The sequence below is a fragment of the Vulpes vulpes genome, chromosome 1, assembly GCF_048418805.1.
Source record: "Vulpes vulpes isolate BD-2025 chromosome 1, VulVul3, whole genome shotgun sequence".
NCBI lineage: Eukaryota > Metazoa > Chordata > Mammalia > Carnivora > Canidae > Vulpes > Vulpes vulpes.
Genome location: NC_132780.1, coordinates 165,800,082 through 165,822,983, shown reverse-complemented (window position 1 = coordinate 165,822,983; position 22,902 = coordinate 165,800,082). Strand labels below are relative to the sequence as shown.

The following is a 22,902-nucleotide window of genomic DNA, read 5'->3' as shown; positions in this document are numbered from 1 at the left end:
TTAATTTTTATTTTGTCTGATAATCAAAGCAAAACCAGTTCAATATAGATCACTTAGGACATGCACTCTCAATAAGAGTGCTATTATTCCCAACAGGGAAAAAACTGATTCTTATGGGAGGAAAAGAAATTTTAGATGTTATAATGGTTTGTGATCCTCAAAAAGACTACAGTGCATAAACAGATGTACAATCTATCTGTGATATTGAAACTTCATAAGTATGGCAATTAGAAAAAATACTCTAAAAGGTCTCACTAGGACATAAGTTAAAAATTTTTGATAAACACTTATTTAGAAATATGGAAAAGTTACAAAGAAAAATATCAATCACCCATAATTCTGCCAGCTTGAAAGAATAATTGTGAATATTTAGGTGAGTGTTTTTCTTCACATGTATTTTTTACATAATTACAAGCACAGTGTATATACAAATTTCAATACATATTTGTTATAAGCATTTCCCACATCATTCAACACCCCTTGAAATAGAATTTTCAAAGTTTATAAAATGTTTTTTATCATATGGAAGTATTATATTCTACTCAAATACTTCCTTATTGCATATCTAGGTTGTTTCCAATATTTTTACAGTTTTAAATAACATTGTAATGAACATATTTATGCTCAATCTGTCCTAACAAAAAGCCTTAGTTGGGATTTTACTCACTGACATATGTGAACACTTTATAACTGAGGATAATTACCCTGTATCTGTCATTGTTGTTAGAAATATTTCCTTTTTTTTAACCATTTAATTGGCTATTTTTTATGCATAGAATCTCTTATGCTTTTCCTCATTTCAGAGAAAGTCTTTACCTCATACAGAAGTCAGATAACTACCCATGTATATATATTCATTCATCTTTAAATTAAAAAATGCACAAAAAAGGTCATATATTACTTGGTTGATGAAAATGTTGTGATGAGGGGCTTGTAGGAGCCTAACTGTATTTCCCCTAAGAGCAATGATTCAGTATTCTTTTTTTTTTTTTTTTGATTCAGTATTCTAATGCAGTGTTTGTGGTAACTTCCAGAAAATAACTACTGCTGATATTGAGCATCACCTGTAGCTTATTTTTTGTTCCTTGTATACAAGAAGGAACTTGAATCATGGAGAGATTTTAGAGGGATTTCATGAACAAAATGAGAGTAATAAACCAATAGCTTTTGGAATCTATACTCCCTGTAGTGAGAGATAAAAGGTCGATTTTTAAAATGCTATTCTGTTCACAAAGGAGAAAATGTACATGCTTAGAAAAGGAGAAACACAGGAAGTTGCTGTTGGACAGATAGAGTTCATACACGCACACACACACACACACACACTTTATTCTTATATTTAGCAAACAGGGATCCCTGGGTGGTGTAGTGGTTTGGCGCCTGCCTTTGGCCCAGGGCGATCCTGGAGACCCGGGATCGAATCCCACATCAGGCTCCCGGTGCATGGAGCCTGCTTCTCCCTCTGCCTATGTCTCTGTCTCTCTCTCTCTCTCTCTCTCTCTCTCTCTGTGACTATCATAAATAAATAAAAATTAAAAAAAATAATAAACCCATGTATTTAGCAAACATTTATTGAACAAACACTTGTGTCAGTCACTGTTCTAGGGACTAGGGACACAAAAGAAACCAAGAGGTTTCTGCCCTCCCTGAGTTCTCAGTCTTGTGAGGAGGGAAAAAATGAGCCATTGAAATTACCAAGTGGTGAGTATAGTAATTAGGGAAGTATCAGACATCAGAAATGTCAGTTCTACAAATTTTATGCCCATTCTCAAATTTCAGAGTATCACATAGTTCCTGAATGCTAGCATGTAAATAATAATACACATGAGATGTTCTATTTTTTAAAAATATTTTATTTATTTGTTTCAGAGAGAGAGAGAAAGAGGGAGCACAAGCAGTGGGGAGGGGCAGAGAGAGAGAGAGAGAGAAACAGACTCACTGCTGAGCAGGGAGCCTAATGTGGAACTCAGTCCCAGGACCCTGAGATCATGACTGAGCCAAAGACAGATGCTCAACTGACTGAGCCACCCAGGTGCCCTTCACATGAAATATTCTTGTTTAAAAATTTCTTGAATGTGGTCCATCTGTGATCCAATACAGTGAAAAAGCAAAGCAATTGTATGAGCAAATGTGATGGACTACATTTTGTCTTTGAACAAGTAGATTTGGCATTTCAAACTGAGACATAGCACTAGAAGGCCAAATATTGCCCATAAAAAGCATTTGGCAAATCTTACCTATTATAGAAGTTTTGTAGCTTTCTTGGGATCTCCTTTCTTCAAAAAAAAGGATATTCCAAGTAGGAACTCTTATAGGAATTTTATTAAACATCAAAGGTACCATTTTTAAAAATTATCATTTCTATTTTTTTGGTACTTATTTTTGTTTTATTTTCCAAAATCAGAGGGCTTGACTTTGGTTGCACCTTCATTTATAGGCAATGCCTGCTTTTTACATGAGTGCTAGTACAAGATGTGTTATTTAACATTCTTACTGATGCCAGGTTTTAAATAGAATACTCAGAAAAGTTTTAAAAAATGGTAAGTCATTTCTGCTGCAATATGATCTTTTGACATGGTGATGAAGGAACTGCAGACTCTAGAGTAAACAGTGCAGTCCAAATTCTTGAATTAGAGAGAAAGTTGCTCCTTCAAATTACATCGACAAATAAAGCAGAAGGCTCAGAAGCACGGGACCAGCCAACATGGGGTGGCCAGTTGCCTGTTAGGTTTGTGGCTTAGGAATAACAGATATTGCTATGAATGTGCAGTCACAGGATATTGAGAGGAATGGAGATGAGGAAAACTGCCTTAGTCTTTTTTTTTTTTTTTTAGATTTATTTATTTGAGAGAGAGAAAGAGAGTGAAGGCGCACAAGCAGGAGGAGGGCAGAGTGAGAGGGAGAAGCAGGCTCCTCACTAAGCAGGGAACCCCATGCAGGACTCGATCCCAGGACCCTGGATCATGACCTGAGCCGAAGATGGACAATTAACCACCTGAGCCACCCAGGCAACCCCTGCCTTAGTCTTTGACTTGCTGACTCAGTTTGTGGAAAGGATTTTGGTTATGCTACTCAGTAGATGCAGCTGTTCCACATCAGCCATTTACCTTTATGAGAAAAGAAAAGAGGAAATTGCCTTTTGTTGGGCACCTATAGCACTCCAGGCACTACATTAGGCACTTCACATATATTTCATTCTCATACAGACAGGGAAACTGAAGTTCAGAACTAACTGGCCAAGGGTCACATGGCTGTAGTAAACTGCAGAGCCACAATTTGTCTGTTTGGCTCCCGAAGGGTAGGATAATAAACATTTGCCAAGCACCTTCCTACATTAGCTCATAGAGGATCTGTGACATAGCTACTGCTATGCCCATTTTATAGGAGAGGAAACTGAGCTCAGAGAATCTAACTCACTTGTTTCAAGTCACACTGGTAGTAGTGATAATGCATATTTCTAACTCAAGATTCCCAAGTGCATGCTCTTTCTACTACATCACTTCTCTTGAGTTGCAGTAAAAATAAGCATTACACTAGGGCTAAGTTTACATCAAGAACTCATTTAAAGAGAACGATGAAAAGCAAGTGAAAGAATGAAAGAACTGCGTAACAATATACATTTTCAGTGCACCAGAAAAACTGATATTTAGAATGACCACCTGAGTTCTTGAAAAGACATTGACTATGTTCCTTATATTCTTTTTAAGAGCAGAGGGGCTTTATAATTCACTTGAGGATGCTCCTATTCCCAAACCCTTAAAATAAAACAACTCTAGTGTTTAAAGTACTAACTCTTGATTACTTATAAAAGTAAATATCCAGTGTAATGTTCCCTGTAGGTTCATAATGGCTGACATTTACTTGTATTTTTCTTCAAAAAATTAAACTCTAGTTCTAAGTTGGTCATGTGTGTTTTATAGACATAGAATTCACTGAAGTCAGAGGCTGAAATAAATATATCAAAAACCATACCAAATCTGAAGGAACTTTATGTTATGTGATTAAATAAACCCCCATATAAATTCTATCTAGATGATGTAGTCTTATCTTGTTTGGTTGAAATATTTTCTCTTTTGAAAAAAGTCTTACTTATATTTCCCAGCCCTCACCAGACACAGGATAAAAATAAGATCAAAGAAACTAAGCTATCTTCTCCCTCTCCTACCTCTGCCCCTACCTGCTCTGTGCAGATGCCAGATCCCCTTAAGTTCCTCCCATAATATGCTAGAAGTCCTCAGAGGATGACCCACACAGGTTCTGCATACTCCTCTGGGCTACCATTTGGCATTTGCCTTTTTGCCCTTGTTCCTACTCTGGCACAGCCAGCACTGCTGCATATGCCCCAAAGGCTTTCTCTTCTGTTTATGTCAGCTGATGTCTACTTGGAGACTGCTCAGACTGATGTCTACACTGAAAGCATGATGCAAAATATAGAGACGGTGGCTCCTTCCTGCATCCTTACTACTGAAGCATGGTATCTTGAATTCTAATTTACCAATTCCTCTTAGTTTTATTTAGGTCTTTTACAGCAATCCCTCACCCTGAGACTCAGGCATGGATCAAGGGGGTAGGCTAGAGGGGAGTCTGAGTGACAGACACTATGCTGCACTCAGACTCACCCTTCCCCTCTGACCCTGCTTCATTGTCCTTCAACCAATATGGTGCCCTTCCTCCCTTGGGATGAGTTCTTTCCCAGGAAGAGCCTTAATTCCTCATGCAAATTGCCCTATGGCAAGGCCACCCTGCCAGTCAATCCTCCAGACAGGATTACAACATTTTACTCAAGCTTGAAAAATAACTTCTAGAGACCAGCATAGAAAAAAGTAAGGAGGTGAACAAAATTTAACCTAATAAGCAGAATTGTACCAAAGATGTCTGTACAGAGATGTCTGGTACCACATCTAGTATAGATGCTTTATCTGTCCTAGGTCTCATCTAGCTGGTTTTTGTTGAGGGGATTAAATTTGTGGAGCTAGATAAACAACCACAGTGAGAAAATAATCATGTTGTGCCTTAGCAATGGCTTCTCCCATATTTTAAGGAATTCAGCTTTTCAACTTGTTCACAGAAAGCTGGACCCTATCTGCTGGACTTGATTATATATAGGGGTAGGGAGTTTAAAGGCTCTGCCCAAGGTCTTTATTAGCACAGAACAAAAAGCTTGTAGTCTTTTGGAATTTAAGAAATTATTAACTGTAGCATCACAGCACTGCATGGGGGAACCTGTGACCTTATCTAATTTTTAATCCGGGACATAGCAGCTGGGGTACTATTAATATCTCAATGTGTGTAAAAAGAAAAAAGAAGAAAACCACATAAGTAGTGAAAATGTGTTTCAATCCATGGATGACTCTGACATACAGTTAACTAATCATAAGAAAAATATGACTGAACTTTTATAATTTATTACATGGAATTTTACTTTTTTCTCTAAAGTGGTATTCTCTAAATAAAGAATTAGGAATGATTTTTCTTTTCTTACTCCAATTATTTCAGGGGCAAACAAGGTACTTTTAGTTTTTTAAACTTCTGGTAAAATATGTATGATGTGAAATTGACCATTTTAACCATTTTTAAGTGTACAATTCATTGGTATTAAATGTATTCACCTTGTTATATACCATCACTATCCATCTCCAGTACAGAAACTCTCTATACTCCTTAAACAATAATTCTCTTTCCTTCCAACTCTGACAAGCAGCATTCTACCTTCTGTCTCTATGAATTTGACTATTCTAATACCTCATATAAATGGAATCATATAATATTTGTCCTTTTGTGACTGGCTTATTTCACTTTGCATAATGTCTTCAAGTTTCATCCATGTTGCAGCATGTGTCAGAATTTCCTTCATTTTAAAGGTTGAATAATACCACATTTTGCTTACCCAGTCACCTGTCAGTGGATACTTGGGTTGTTTACCTCTTGGCTATTGCCAATAATGCTGCTATGAACATGAGTGTCCCTGCTTTCAATTCTTTTGAATATGTACCCAGAAATAGAATTGCTGGGTCATATGGTAATCTACTTTTAATTTTTTGAGGAAACACCACACTGTTTTCTATAGTGGGTAAAATATTTTACATTTTCATAAGCAGTGCACAATAGTTTAAATTTTTCCACATCAATGTCAGTATTTGTTATTTCCTGTGTTTTAGATGATAGCTATACTAATAGGTATGAAATGGTGTCTGGCTGTGGTTTTGATTTGCATTTCCCTAATGACTAGTAACATGGAGCATATTTTCAAGTGCTTGGTAGCCATTTGTATATCTTCTTTAGAGAGATATCCATTTAAGTCTTTTGTACAATTTTTTTTTAAGATTTTATTTATTTATTCATGAGAGACACACAAAGAGAGGCAGAGACATAGTCAGAGGGAGAAGCAGGTTCCCGCTGGCTGGAAGCCAGGATCACACCCTGAGCTGAAGGCAGCTCAACTGCTGAGCCACCCAGGCATCCCTTTTGTCCAATTTTTAATTTTTTTTTGTTGTTGCATTGTAGGCATTCTTTGTATATTCTGGATATTAATCTCTTAATAGATAATCAGATATATTATTTGCAAATACTTTCTCCTATTCTGTGAGTTGCTTTTCATGCTGTTGATTGTGTTCTTTGAGACTGAAGTTTTAAATTTTGATGTAGTTCAACTGATTTATTTTTTCTGCTGTTGCCATGCTTTTGGTGTGTCACATGTAAGAAATCATTGTCAAATCCAATATCATGGAGCTTTCCCCCTATAATTTATTTATTTATTTATTTATTTATTTATTTTTATTTATGATAGTCACAGAGAGAGAGAGAGAGAGGCAGAGACACAGGCAGAGGGAGAAGCAGGCTCCATGCACCGGGAGCCCGATGTGGGATTCGATCCCGGGTCTCCAGGATCGCGCCCTGGGCCAAAGACAGGCGCCAAACCGCTGCGCCACCCAGGGATCCCCCCCCCTATAATTTATTTTAAAACTTTTATCTTCTCCATTTAGGTCTCTGATCATTTTGAATTGATCTTTGCATATGGTGTAAAATAATGGTCCAACTTCATTCTTTTACATATGAATATTCAGTTTCTCCAACATCATTTGTTGAAAAAACTGTCCTTTCCCCCATTGAGTGGTATTGGCATTCTTATTGAAGATCATTTGACAATATATGTGGGGATTTTTTTGTGTGCTTCTGTTCTCTTCCACTGGTTTATATGTCTGTATTTATGTCAGTATCACACTGTTTTGATTACTGTAGCTCTCTAGTAAGTTTTGAAAACAGAAAATCTGGAACCTCCAACTTTGTTCTTTTTCAAGGTTGTTTTGGCTCTTTGGAGTCCTTTGAAATCCCCTCTGCATTTTAGGATGTATTTTTCTATTTCTGCAAAAAATATCATTGGGATTTTGAAGGATTTTATTTTATTTTTAAGAATTCAAGCTATTATGTTGATAATAATAGCAAATATTAACATGAAAATAGCATCTGCTTTTAACATTTTAATGAAATATTTCTTTTGGGTGACATGCTAGAAAGCAGTGATCCTTAATAAACATGGATATAGAGACTTTTAAGCACTATTGACCATATATTTATGTAAAGGAATTTCTCCAAAGAAACCAAAAGACATATTTTTAGCCCGATGGCCCTTTTAACTCGCCATGTTTGAGTCTTCTCCTTGTTGTTGTGTTACTAATCATGTTAACTTTAAATTCTAAAACTCAGGAGAAAATATGGTTTTAATTTCTGTAGGAATAGCTAATATCATCATAAATTATGTAGCTTTTTTCCTTCCAATATATTTATGGTATTTGTATTTACCTAACAAGAGTAAATAGTGTAATTCAATTTGTATGAGATTTAAAGATAGTCCATTTCCTGTTGCAACATTCTGGTAGAATGTACTGGTTTTCCTTATTCCGTTTACATATTTTCTTTTTGCGATAAACTTAAGAAGAACAAAGTGACTCCTAAATTGTAGACACAAATGTCAGATCAAAGGGTAGAAGTTCACAAAATATAATTGTTTAGATCTTTTAAACAAGGCTAAGTAGTTAAGGTTGTTCTGAGATTTTCAGTGCCAGTTTATGCCTCTCTGACTTCACATCATTTAATTGGACTTTTCTTATTTAAACAAATATTTACTGAGTTCTTATCACATAAACAGGCATTCTTTTAGTAGACACTATAGACACATCTTTGTCCTCAAAGCAGCTCACAGACTAAGAAAGAAAGACAAGTAAACTAATAAGTTACCTTATTTAAATAGATACAGAACATTGAATGGAATGCCAGAATAGGAAAGCAATAATAGAATGGGCATGCATTGGTCATCCAGGACCATATATTTTTTTAAAGATTTTATCTACCTATTCATGAGAGACACAGAGAGAGAGGCAGAGGCATAGGCAGAGGAAGAAGCAGGCTCCCTTTGGGGAGCCTGATGCGGGACTCGATGCCAGGACCCTGGATCACACCCTGAACCACAGGCAGAAGCTCAACCACTGAGCCACCCAGGTGCCCCCTCACTGTAGTTTTGATTTACACTTTCCTGATGATGAATGATGTGGAGCATCTTTTTATGTGTCTATTGCCCATCTGGATGTCTTCTTTGGAGAAATGTCTATTCATGTCTTCTGCCTATTTCTTAATTGGATTATTTGTTTTTGGTTGTTGAGGTGTATCAGTTTTTTGACTATCTTGGATACCAGACTTTTGTTGGATATATCATTTGCAAATATTTTCTCCCATTCAGTAGGTTGCCTTTTAGTTTTGTTAATTGTTTCCTTCAATGGGCAGAAGGTTTTCATTTTGATGTAGTCCCAATAGTTTCTTTTTGCTTTTGTTTCCCTTGCCTTAGAAGACATATCTAGAAAGATGTTATTAGGACCAATGTCAGAGAAATTACTACCTGTGTTCTTTTCTAGAATTTTTATGGTCTCAGGTCTCATGTATTATGTCTTTAATCCATTGTGAGTTTATTTTTGTGTATGGTATAAGAAAGTGACCCAGTCTTATTTTTTTACATATAGCTGTACAGTTTTCCCACCACTGTTTGTTGAAGAGACTGTCTTTTTCCTATTGCCTATTCTTGCCTTCTTTATTGTAGACTAATTGATCATATAAGTATGGATTTATTTCTGGGTTCTCTACTCTGTCCCATTGATTTACGTGTCCAATTTGTGCCATACCGTACTTTTTCAATTACTACATGTTTGTAGTCTATATTGAAGTTTGGGATTATGATCCCTCCAGTTTTGTTCTTCTTTTTCAAGATTGCTTTGGCTATTCTGAGTCTTTTGTGGTTCCATACAAATTTTAGAATTACTTGTTCTAGTTTTGTGAAAAATGCTGTTGGTATTTTAATAAGGACTGCATTTAAATCTGCAGATTTCTTTGAGTAGTATGGACATTTTAACAACATCTGTTCTACCAGTCCATGAGCATGGAATATCTTCCCATTTGCTTGGGTCATCTTCAATTTCTTCATCAATGTTTTCTAGTTTTCAGGGTACAGGTCTTTCATTTCCTTGGTTGAGTTTATTCCTAGATCTTTTATTATTTTTGGTGCAATTACAAATAGGATTGTTTTCTTAATTTCTCTTTCTGCCACTCATTATTAGTATATAGAAATGGAACAGATTTATGAATATTGATTTTGTGTCCTGAATTCAATTTATCTATCCTATCTAGTAGTTTTTTTGTTGGAGTCTTTAGGGTTTTCTATTTATAGTATCATGTCATCTACAAATAGTGAAAGTTGTACTTCTTCTTTACCAATTTGAATGCCCTTTTTTTTTTCTTGTCCAATTGCTGTGGCTAGGACTTCCAGTACTATGTTGAATAAAAGTAGTGAGAGTGGACATCCTTGTTTTGTTCTGATCTTTTGGGAAAAGCTCTCAGTTTTTCCCCATTGAGTGTGATTTTAGCTGTGGATTTGCAGAGATTTTAAATCACATGTCCTGGACTACACCAACATACCTGTTGATTCAAAATCTGTAGGTTTTTAACACAGTAAATGAATGATCTTTCCACCATACAGACTTGATCATGTTACTGTCCTGCTGCTTAAAAATTCCAAGGCTTCTTACTGTTCCATGAGAAAATGGAAACTTACCACCTGATTTACAAGGCTTTTCCTGAGTTGCCTATTATTTATCACTCTAGCCTCATGTTTTCCAGCCCATGCATCTACATCTGTTTGGCTTTTGCCTACAGTTTTTCCTTGGCCAAGAACACTCTTACCCTAGCTACCCTCTCTCTCTGGCTCAAGTACTCATTGTGAGATTTTTGGGTCACATACTCTATGAAGCCTTTTCCTTGGCTTATATTCAAGTCACGTGTATTTTTAGATGAAGTTCTTAGCCCCCTGTATCTCCTCCCTCCTAAGGCTTATCATGTCAATGCCTTTCAATTATTTGTTCATATCCTTCTAGACTGTAATCTCTGAGGATGTGATTATATCTCCAATACTGAGCACAATGCATTGCCCAAAGTAAATGTGCACAAGTATTTATCAAGTGAATGATTCGATTTAACTCTTTTTTTGAACTATGCCACCTGTTGTGGCTCCACCTTTTCTGACTTTTATTCTGCTTCCCCCCCCACCATCGCGCCCCCCCCCCCCCCCCCCCCCCAGCAAAGCCCAGATACCTCTGTTGACTTTATAAGATGAATCACACACTCACCTGGGCTTTGCAAGTAGCTCTCTGCTGCCCCCATATGTTTTTAATCAGTTCCTTATGCAGCAGTTGAAACAACCCCTTGCTCCATCTGGTGCAGTTACAGTTCTGCAGGGACATTTTTGTTCTTGGCTTCCATATGCCTCCCTTGGCACAAAGAGGAACTTGTAGGATGGAATAAAAGAATGTGACCCCTCTGTGTCTGTTTTTATACCCTAATCTCATACTTATTCTCCTTCATCATCAGAACTAAATAATTGAACAATATTATTTAATCTCTTCTTTCTCTGACCCCTTTCCCTTTTCTAGAGTCCTCTTCAAAGTATTCTTCCCTCTGGGTCCTTTTACATATATTTAAATACAGTGGTCTATTTAGCAGTGCTATAGCACCCTAAGAATTTAACTACTTCTCATAAAGCTTCTGTGTGAAAACAGTAATTTTTAAGGACAGGAACCCTCTTACATTTTGTATTTCATTCTTTTATATAAAAATTATGTTTTGGGGTACCTGGGTGGTGTAGTCAGTTAAGATTCTTGGTTTTGGCTCAGGTCGTGATCTCAGAGTCCAGGATTAAGCCCTACAAAGGGCTCTGCACTCAGCATGGAATCTACTCAAGTTTCTCCCTCCCTCTTCATCTACCTCTGCCTCTCCCCTGTGCATGTTCTCTCTCCAATAAATAAATAAGTCTTAAAAAATAATAAGAAGTTTCTTAAAATGGAGATTAAGGTCATTTTATCCCCAAAATGTAGGATCTTATTTATATAGATTGAATCATATATTTAAAGTAGTTTAAAAATGTATTGTTATTACATAGCCATTTCATTAACCCATTGATTAAGCAGACACCACAATAATAATGATTGATTTACTGTATTAAACTACTTTAAATAGCAGTGATTTATAGGCAACATTTGTATTCCTTCCAGGATTATTATCATAGCAATTAAAAAGCTTTTAGTAGGTTCATGATGAATAGTGTGGTTCTGAATATATAATACAGTGTTATATCACCATAGCCTCTTTTTTCTTTGGTAATTAGTGTCTAGGGTAATTAAACTAAGAATGAAATGTGTGGTATATGTAGCATATCACAGTTCATACAACTCAAGCATAAGCACATTTTTAGAGAAAAAAGTTGTTTCATATCAGCAAGAACAAAAGAAACTGTTTTCTTCTAAGAGAATTAAGACAATTTTGTCAAGAAGATAGATACCAACAATATTTACATGTTTTTAAACCGCATAGGTTAAACTTTTAAACTGGAATAGCTACCTATTTACATTTCTAAAAGCTCCTTATTTATCTTATCTGCCTGAAAACCATTAACTAATGACAGACCTTATGTTCTTCAGTCTAGGGCCACTTTCCACAGAATGGAGTAACGCCTTGCACAAAGGTGCCTGGCAAAAGGGATAGATAGGAGTGAAATACAGTCCTTTCTTTCCTTGCTGCTACTCTGATTCAGGCTATATCTCCCAGAGGAAGTGGGCACCTTTTTCTAAACTGCATGAAGATATTGTACAGGATAGCCTGGTACTATATCTATGCTTATGTTCTTTCTGCATGGAAACACAGATGCCTTTCCATTAAATTATTTTCTGACTTTCACATTCTTGCCAATTCTGAACTACTAGTTTCTTCAAAATTAATACTTTCCATTTTTTGTCTTGAAATGAGCACATACAAATGTGGCAGAGACAACATGTGAAAAATCTGCAAATTCCAGTCTATTGATGTTTCCATAATAAATTAGTCTTTAGCCATCTTGAATTAGATTAATTTGGAGACAATGAAAGAGCAATACAAGTGGGAAACCTCAAGAAAGACGAACTTTATAATGGTCCTGTCTTAAGGCTAACTAGTTAGCTCCCTTGTTTAGAATACCATGATAATGAGCCAGGTTTATGATTTCAAACCCATAGTTAGCATAACACAGGGAAAAACTCTATTGTATTGCCATAGGCTGAAACTCTTGCCCAGAAGTTTGTTCTTTGGTATACGTTCGCATGAAGTCAGGATACTTTATACCCATCACCATTACTGGAAAAGCAAGTCTATAACCATCTGGAAGTACATTTAGCAAATGTCAGCTCCATCATAACTAGAAAATTCATCACTACTAACCAGCAGAAAATACATCCAGACGTATTTGCATTATGTGATGAGATCCATAGTCAATTTGATATAAAACCTATAATCATGTGGTTTTCTCAAGAGCTCGACAGGGTGCTGAAGTTTTGCTGAGAAACCAAAAGAACAGCCCGGACCCTACCAACTTGACTCATGTGGTTGGTAGTCTGGATGTTATCGGAGTTAAATTTCACCTTTGGTGTGAATACCTTAGACTGAAAAGGCCAATCCAGCACCATGTGAGTTCCCATCCATGTGTTTTTGTACAAAATGAATCACTTGACGAGAAACAGGAACTCACTAATAAAGGCTGTTTTTGTTAATTACACATAGAGTTATAACTAGAATGGGGAGAGCAGGGTGTTATTTTAAACCAATTTGAATACTACATTGAGAGCATAAATAGAAAACTAAAAAACTTTAAATTGTCCTTGACCCCATGTGCACTGAAATGGGGTAAGTATCCCAGGTGCTCTTGATTAAAAGCACTCAGAATCTCTTCTACTTAGATAAAGCAATTTTTATGTAGTTAATATTAGCACAAATCCTTTTTCTGCTTGCCTGCTTCCTAGCAACCTGAAGCAGACTATCTGCTTGCCAATTTGCTTTTGATAAAAAATAAGAACAAAATACCCAGTGAATTTGCCAATAGCCCCGAAGAGATGGGGATGTGTTCAATAAGCTTTATGTTGATTTTGTGAGTCTGGTATGTGATTTATGTTGTCAACTGTCTGACCTTGCTGCACTCTACCACAGGCCAGGGAAGATGTGATCCACATGCTGAAGACAGAGAAAACCAAGCCTGAGGTTCTAGAGGCTCATTACGGGTCTGCAGAGCCAGAAAAAGTGCTGCGAGTCCTGCACCGAGATGCCATCCTAGCCCAAGAGAAGTCTATAGGAGAAGATGTCTATGAGAAACCAATTTCAGAGGTAAAAATACCACATCAACAAGTTTCCCTATTTAAGGGTACTTCAGAGTGATGGCTTCACATTCTTCCATTCTACATGCTTTAACATTCTTTCAAAGGCAAAATTTTTATGATACACTAGTATAGAATTAAAGTGTAATTAAATAATTCATGAATTATAGTGGATACATTTCAATGATAAGAATTTTAGAAGCATTTCCTTAAATATACTTAAAGCCTGAACCATACTTCTCATGTGATTATGCTAGTTATAAGCTCTTGCAGTCTTGTTATTCTTTTATTTCTCTAAGAGATGATATGTGTAAAAAATTTGAAGTGCTTATCAGTTTTGGCATTGAGTTGTCAGGAGCATTATCAAATTGATAACCTAAATTTAAGTTGATTATTGATATTATATTGATGGAAATTTTATTATTGATATTTATAAAGGCACTGTGTTTTAGTATCTTATAGACTCGGTCATAATTAAAATGGTGTCATGTGAGTAACTACAATGCAATGGCTGAGGTAAAATACCAATGGAATACTTAGGGCCATTCTTTAAGATGAAAGGAAATCTAATAGGGCTATATTTAATCATTTTTATATAAGATTGTATTAGGAACTATTTACTATCATTATTAATTTCCCAGGATACTACATGTTAAAAGTATTCTCACTTGGTAATAGAAGTTTGAGGCTGATTTAGGGAAACAATTGCTAGATCTACCATATTCACTTCAGAATTTATGTTAAAAAATTCAGAGATGTGAAATTAGTACCATAAATGAAAAAAAAGAACACAGAAATGAAAACTCTGAAGCAATTTATTGTAATGTAACTTTTATCTTATGTCAAGCCTTTGTAGATCAGTTTGACAAATCTCAGATAAGATCTGCTTTAGATGATATTCACAACAGATTGATGGTCCTGTAATTACCTAATTTCTACAAAAAGGTTAAGCTCAAGCTCTTGTTTTCATCTTTGTCGTCTAAAATGTTAAGAGATGATTTATGAGGTGATGCAGTCAACTGGCTGGATTCACTTTCGTGTCTGGAGAGTCTTCGTTACCAGCTAGCTGCATATGGCTTTGGGCAGGTCACTTCAGCTCTCTAAGCTTATTTCCTTATCTCTTAGGTGGGAGTAATCACAGTGTGTATCTCCTAAACTTGTGAGGATTATATGAAGCAATGCCTGTAAGGCTCTTAACACAGTGTCTGGTAAATCCCACATCCTCAATAAGTATTAGCCATTAGCATTTGCTGGGATTTGAGTGTGATACTTGCTCACACCTTTAACTAGTGTCAAACTCGGAGGGGTTGAAGGAGTAAAAGACCTAACAAGGTCAAAATATTCATTAAATATTATTATTATGATAATCACCCAGATTGAAGAACTCAGTTTGGATAATTGATATCATTTAGATTTTCCTAATTCTTTTCTCCTAAGTTAGAGTTTGGGGTGACACCTCAAAGGAGAGATAGGTCTGAAATCACACACACTTACCCAAAAGCACTGCTTCTAACCCTCTGAGTTTTATGGAAAGTACACACAGAAAAGTGTTTCTGACCTACCTTCAGAAGGTAGGCCTAACCCAAGTGTTCCTATCTCATGAACAGAGGAGTGGAGCAGAAAACACCCAACCTGTGGGTGGTCTTTTTAGAACTGGCTTAGCTAGGCATGCTTTTTGGTTTCTTTCTCTCCTCAACTCACAATCTGAAGAGTTATCCCTCACTTGGGAAGGAGTGAGTGAGGAGGTAGAGAGGACAGAAGCTACTTTTCCCAACATTGACAAAAAGTGAGGTCCTGCTTTGTGGAAGAAATAGAATGCTAGAAGGAGAAAAGATTTATCTTCTACCATATTAGGATTGGGATTAGACACATTTGTGTCTATCATATTAGACACAAATTTTGTGTCTCCTGATCCTTTGGACTTAATAATCAAGTTGTCATTAAGCAGGAGCCAGAATCCTTCTTCCAACTTCATGAGAAATGATCCCAATACAATCACAATACAATTAGCCTCCTGGGACCATGAGTGGATAATCTAACTCTTGTTCTTAGATGCCATGCTGCATGCACCTCAAGCCCAAAAATCACTGCTTATTTTAATTTCCATACCAAATTAGGACCAATGAAGTTATCCAATAGAACTCACCAGAGGTTAAGCAATGAACCCCATGTGGTGGACTCCCTGCCTTTCCAAAATCTGGGGAAAAATCAAGCAGCAAATATTAAATCCCCCTGAGCTACTTTATGAATTAAAGTCCAGGATATCAAAGTTCAAAATTCTTATGCTAAATTCCTAAGAAATCAAGGTTTCAGTTTCTTTCCTTTCCAGTTCTTATTCTACTTAGCCTTAGCCAGAGGGACCTTAATCTTAAGCATTTTCAAAGTTTAACTACTACATCCTAAAGTCCCCCTGACCCCCTTTTATCAAAGAGTCTAAAGAATTATTAGAACACATGCAATTATCATGATACCAACCTCACATGCCTAAATATTAAAAATATAAGAAAATCTTTGGTTCCATAGTCAATTTATCTCAAGCAAAATGACCCAATATAATCCACGCCCATGTTACTCTTAGCAAGATGATGATCTCATTTAATTTTCCTTCTACCTCTGTTCAAGTGGGAGCTGTATTTCTAAAGTAGTAGGTTCCCATTTCACTTTCACCATTCATTAATAAAAGCAACCATTCCTCTATGGTTGAACCACAGTTTGGATCCTAAAAACCAAAAGTCATGGACACGGTGTACAGGATTAATGAATCTACAGAGCCCATAGTTATGGAGATGGTCTTCAGAGCCTCTAGACAAGCCACATAGATCCAAGAGAGAGGTTAGCCCACCTAAGTTCTCTCCTGGAAGCTCTATGTAGTTCCAAACAAAATAACAAGAAAAAGAGTATCATACAGCTGATTTCTTGCTACCTATGTTGGTTTTTACATCTAAAATTTAAAATTGAAAGCTAAATCCTCACACTCTAATGCTTTATTGCTAAAGAGGAATTTGTGACCTCTGCAGTCACAAGTCTGGGTCTGCAGTTTAGTGTGAAAAACAGTGGCATGCTAGTGTAGCAGCATCCTTTCAGTGCATTAAGAGAGAAAAGACTGTTTTCCTGATTATGTGATCAGTGCTGGGGTCAAGCTGTACTAGTGTAGTTGAGGGGAACATTGCTTACTGAGACCCCAGAAACTGCTCCAGTGAGCCAGCCTCAGGACTGTAGCTGCTGAGAACAAACCAGTCCCAAAGCCCCACATGGACAGGACGTACTAAAGCTAAGGTCTCCCTTCTCCATGGGCTCCCTTAGAATACTCACTATCAACATAAGCTGTATTTCTCCAGATGCCCTCACAGTGTCTATTTTTCTGAGTATCTTAGCTACTCTATGAATAATGTCCCCATCTTTCTCTCTAGAGTTCTTCAAAGAGATTGAGGGGTAACTACAGGAGTTGGATAGATGAGTTAAATAATCAGTTTTATTATTGATCTGAATAGATAGATGAATACCACCGGGCTTTCTATTGCTTTCCCTTCTAGACTTTGGAGAAACCACTTGAGGGGAGTTTGGGCCTTCAGAGCACAATGGACCATTTTATGGCAGGCAGAGCAAAAACTAAGAAATGAAAATGCTGAGCTGCTTATTAGTTCCCTATCCCAAATACAACTATCTTTTTTTTTTCTCCTTTCCCTTGTCTTGCTTCTTAAATTCTACATATGAGGGAAATCATATGGTCTTTGTCTTTCTCTTACTGACTTATTTCACTTACCATTTTATTCTCTAGCTCTCTCCACATTGTTCCAATGGCAAGATTTCATTCTTTTTGATGACTGAGTAATATTCCTTTGTATGTATATACCATATCTTTATCCATTCATCAGTTGATAGACACATGGGCTCTTTCCATAGTTTGGCTATTGTTGATAATGCTGCTATAAACATTGGGATGCATGTGCTCCTTCAAATCAGTATTTGTATGTGCTTTGGGTCAATACCTAGTAGTGCGATTTGCTGGGTTACAACTTTCAAATAAGTCACCCCTCCTTCCTTAGGGAAGAATGGGGGAGGGTATGAAGAAGCAGGCAGAAGCTACTCTTCCAAATACTTTCAAAAAGAAAGTGGGTCCTACTTCATTCATGATAAAGTAGAAAGGATCAAAAAAGGGAAAGAGTTGTTCTTTCTACTTTGATGATGATGATATTTTAGAAATACTTGACAAATTCTATAATATATGATGAAAATCACATAGTAGGAAGATGGAAAAGTTCCTGGAGAGAATATTTTAGAAGATATTCCCATGAAGGAAATCTTTTGTACAAGCTGTCCCTTTAAGATTATAGAAATTTATCAGAACACATAAAAGTACAATTTGTCAATTCCTAATGGTATCAAATATTATTAGCCACCAATTAACCTGGTGTTCTCTACCAGTCTGTCTGGTCACCAGCTCTTACACAAAGGGATGGTGATCTCGTCAGAAATGCTGAGGATTATGTGGGTGATGGTATCTCTTTTATTTGGGGCCTCCATTCACAATGGAGATCCCATACAACTACAGAGGGAACCTCAGATCATCCATCTGACTAAGGGACAAATATGGAGAACCAGGGGAGAAACTCTGATGCTGATACCACATGGAATTACCGTGTTAGATTTCAGGGAATAGGTTGTGGATTGAGAATGAATTTTAAATATGTCTGTTTCAACTAAAGCAAGGTTCTCAAGGGGTGGTGGTAGAGGTGATTTGCTCTCCAAGGGACATTTGGCAGCATCTGATAAAGTGTTTGTCACAGTTGAAGGTGGTACCACTGGCACCTATGGGGCAAAGGCCAAGGATGCTACTATATACCTTCCAGTACACAAAAGAGCCACTCAAAATAAAGAATTATTTGGCCTGAAATGTCAATAGTACTGAAGTTGAGAAACCCTAAACTACAGTTTGAAGAGGAGAGTAGGATGGGGGAACTGTTAATATTGCAAGATTTGGTCCAATTTAATAAACATTTACTGAACACTTACTTTGTTCCAGGTTCTGTGCTTGGCAGTAGGAACTAAACACATAATCAAGGCACCCCTTAAAGATCTTAGAACCTGGCCAGAGAAATACTACAAAAAGTCCTGTAATAGGGGCAACTGGGTGGCTCAGTCGGTTAAGCATCAGACTCCTGATTTTGGGCTCAGGTCATGATCTCTGGGTCGTGAGACCCAGACCTGTGACAGTCTTCACACTCAGCAGGGAGACTGCTTGACATTCCCCTTCTCTCCCCACCCACTCCCCACCCCCACTGCCGGGCTCATGCTCACATGCTCTCATAAATAAATAAATAGATAGATAGATAAATAAATAAATAAATATTTTTAAAGGTCCTGTAATAATATTTGACAGCATCTCTTTTAGTCTGAGATACACATTCCCTGTTACGCTCTGAAATCCCCCTAAAACTTAGCATATCTTGAAGAGAGAGGACCATAGATCCTTCCTATAGTTTTCCTAGAAGTGCATGTAATTGCAAATCTTTAAAAAAAGATTGTGTTGATGGTAATGACTTCTCAGGGGAGAAGTTTGGTACAGGTACATGCTGAGCTCTTAATTTTTCTGAGAGCAGGAAGGCTATCATCCTCTTTCTTCCTAAGCACAGGGTTTTGTGCCATCTCACGGAAATGGTGAAAGAGTTTGTTCTCTCAAAAGTTTAGAAGCTGTACCATCTGTTCACAGAAAAAGGGCTAGAAGGCCAGAAGTTACCACAGCTTATTTTGGTTAGTTTACAAAGCCAGCTGGCCTAGACAAAATGATGGAACGGGGAAGATGACAGAGAACACCAGACTCAATGTTCTCTCCTTCAGATAATAAATCAGTAGACCAATATAATATTTGGAGTCATATGCAAATCAAATAAAATATTAAGCTCGCTCTCATGTTTGTTTACTCAGCTGGACAGACTCGAGGAAAAACAAAAAGAGACGTACCGGCGCATGCTAGAGCAGCTGCTGCTGGCAGAGAAGTGCCACAGGCGCACGGTGTACGAGTTAGAGAGCGAGAAGCACAAGCACACTGACTACATGAACAAGAGCGACGACTTCACCAACCTGCTGGAGCAGGAGCGGGAGAGGTAATGTGCACACATGCCACCAGGCGCACTGAGATGCCTGCAGTCCTTTTGCCTCTGTGCCTCTTGTCAAGAATCAACCTAGCATCCAGCGACATCGCAGACAGGTTCCAACTCTGATTTTCGAGGGGCTTGTGATCTCAGCAGCTTGTAGAAAGTGAGACAGACTTTCACCTGGAATTATCCATGGGAACAGGTTTGGGGGGTGCACAGGAGTGGGACACCAGATTTCCTGTAGGATGTTCAAAGCCAAATAACTGTACAGCTGGAAACAAACCCAGGGAGCTTCTACATGATCAGTGAAGCATCTACATTTGCAAAGCCTCTGTACTCATGTCCTTCTATGGGAAGTAATCTACTTCTACTTCCTGAGTAAGTGGTTGAAATCCACTGATTCAGGAAGACAAATTATTAAGCTTAAACATTTAAAATGAATCCTATTCCTTCGTAATATCACAATTTCACAACAGAAAATCTTTGGCTCATATAAATTTGTATAAATTGATATTTGGTTTATTTGGTTTGTATAAATTGCTCAATGACTAGAACTATCTGCTTTCTAAGGATCACGTAAATTCAGTGAAAAAGAAACAAAAACAGAACCAACACAAAATTTAAAAAAGCTCTGCATGTTGAGCATTGATATCTGTCCTGGCAGGTGGGTCTCTCAGACTGGGGATCACCGCATTTGAAGTAGACTCCATCTTGAGAACCTGTGTAATTAACTCTTCTATGCACACCAGTTTTTTCAGCATCTTCTTTTTTCTTGTTCTTTCCCTTTTCTTTCCTCGGCTGAATGGTTATGTCTGTGAATTCCACAATCTTTGAAACCAGTGACATTCAATCCTGATGCTTTGAGTTACCAAGTGTGTCTGCTTCTGTGTTTAGGACTTGCAAATGAAGAGCCACCTGGGAACAGCTTTACTAATCCCAGCTTTATTGTATATTTATAGTTACAAGAAAGAGATCTGGTTTTCCAGGATTAGTTTGTTTATAAGAAAAAGCTGTCATAGTAAGAGTAAATAAAAGCATGAAGCAGAACAGGTTTTTGTTCAATTTTTAAAAAAATATTGGTAATTTTAAAAACTATTGGTAATTTTTACTTATTGGATTTGGCACATCCCTTGGGGAAGAAGAAGTTTCTGGAAAAGAGAACAAAGTTCTCTTTCCTGGAGTGTCATGTACAATACTTTCAAATTCTTTAAACCGGTCTTCTGTTCCCGTAAACTCAGGTTTATCAGCTTCATGTTTGAACAAATGAATGGTCTAATTTGACATTTTTTGGGTAACCACGCAGTGAGAATAAACTCCACTTCCTCAGTCTCTATGAACTTTCCACCCTCAAGCACAGATCTTGAAAACAAAGTTTGATTGACAGTGTAAATTATGAATATTTACAACAGCCCTCTGGTTAAGGTGTTCTGTGTTGGAATGTGGTCAGGTAAAAGAGCAGTAGCTTGTTTGATAGTGACTTCTTAAAAGATCTGAAATCAAATAATTTTAAAGAACACCTGTGTGGATTGTTTTCCAATCATGTTGTAAATTATTTGATATAGAACCAGACACACTTGTCTTTTCTACAGTTTCCCATGTAAGCTAAATGCCCAAGGTGGCACTAGTTCATGTACAGAGTTGTTAGCTTATTTATTTTTATTTTTAAAGAAATTTTATTTAAATTCAATTAATTAACATATAGTGTATTATCAGTTTCAGAGGTAGAGTTCAGTGATTGATTAGTTGCATGAAGTGCATAGATGGAGAAACTGTATTATCCAGATCCAGGCTGTTTCCTTTTCTTTCTTTTTCTGTCTTGCTAATTTTTGTGTTCTGTGTGAGTAATTGAAATCATAACACATGATGAAGAGCTTTATAGTTCACAAAGTACTTTTATATTATACAATGAGCCTACTCCAGATGTGTTTATTTACTAACTTCAGGTTGATCAACTCTATCTAGATGAACACTTCCAATCCTCTGTGTGGAGTGTCTGATTTTACTAAAACAACTCCAGCAACCGTTTCTCCTGAGCAAAGCACTGTGTGGAGGGTTCTCAAAATTGAAGTAAATATTTTTTTAAAATTATCTTAACATGCTTTTGATACTTTGTAGCACTACTGGGATGCTTCAGCAAACTTTCATGTCTTAGATAAGAATTCACTAAGAGACCTTTGATGCTCACTTACATACCAAACCCCCTTAAGGTTTTGAAATCATATTTTTGACTTAACAGGTTATACCTTAGTGCTTTATATTTTTTTGTCTTAAATGTTTTTCCCCTATCAGTCCTCTGATTGACCACCAGTGCACAGTCTGCGGTGGGCACGCCCTGTCAGACACCCCTTATACTAAATCAAACACCCCCACTAGGACCCTGATCCTGATAAGTTGGAATCCTTGAATTTCTCTGTGACCTGAGGAGTTCACCATGACTGGCTTGCTGAGTTCCCCAGGGCGGTGAAGCCTAGAGGATTTTCTCAAAGGTCAGGTCAGGGATTCCTGCTGCCCTTTGGAAACTACCCTGCTAAATCTGCTTTGGGTTAAATCCTCTTTTTGAAGTAAGCAGTCATAATTAGATCTACTTAAGGGAGCTGGCAGTTTGTTGACCCCCCCCCCCAGGCTTACTTTCCCCTCCCCCAGTTGCCTGGGAGCACCACCGCCACCACCAGATCCCCTCAGGCTCCTGCAGGGGATGCTGGGTTGCTCATACAGAACCCACATTTCTAAGCCTGAGTGGGAGTCCTTCTGTAAGCCAGTTCAAGTCCTTTGTTTCCTTCTTTGTTTTGCACTCCCTTCCCCTTCTCCAGAAAAGTCCTTTTGGTAAGGGGAAAACAAAAAGCCAAGAACTTTACTTCAGAAACAGTTCCCTTTGTTTGTACTGTTGACCACGAGTAAAGGAAGGAAGAAAGTGAGACTTGAGATAAGCCGAGTGGTTTGCTTCATATGATCTTACCCAACTTCTCCTGCTGAATATGCAACTCTGCAGGCGGTCTCCACTCCAGATAGCTTTTCATCTGGTGGTGGTGGGGTGATGGAGGGGTGCCAGCTAGGTGACTTTCTGACTTTCCCCACCGGGGTAGCATCTAGGAGTG

General features: G+C 37.4%; 1 protein-coding gene across 5 annotated transcripts in view; it reads left to right on the top strand.

Moving 5' to 3' along the window:
- FILIP1 (filamin A interacting protein 1) overlaps positions 1-22,902 on the top strand; it is a 180,582-nt gene that overhangs the window by 99,260 nt on the left and 58,420 nt on the right. For all 5 annotated transcript variants that reach the window (XM_026007379.2, XM_072735551.1, XM_072735567.1 and 2 more), the window contains exons 3-4: positions 13,549-13,722; positions 19,638-19,816. In XM_026007379.2, the coding sequence (XP_025863164.2) occupies positions 13,549-13,722; positions 19,638-19,816 (353 nt within the window). The remainder of the gene's footprint in view (positions 1-13,548; positions 13,723-19,637; positions 19,817-22,902) is intronic.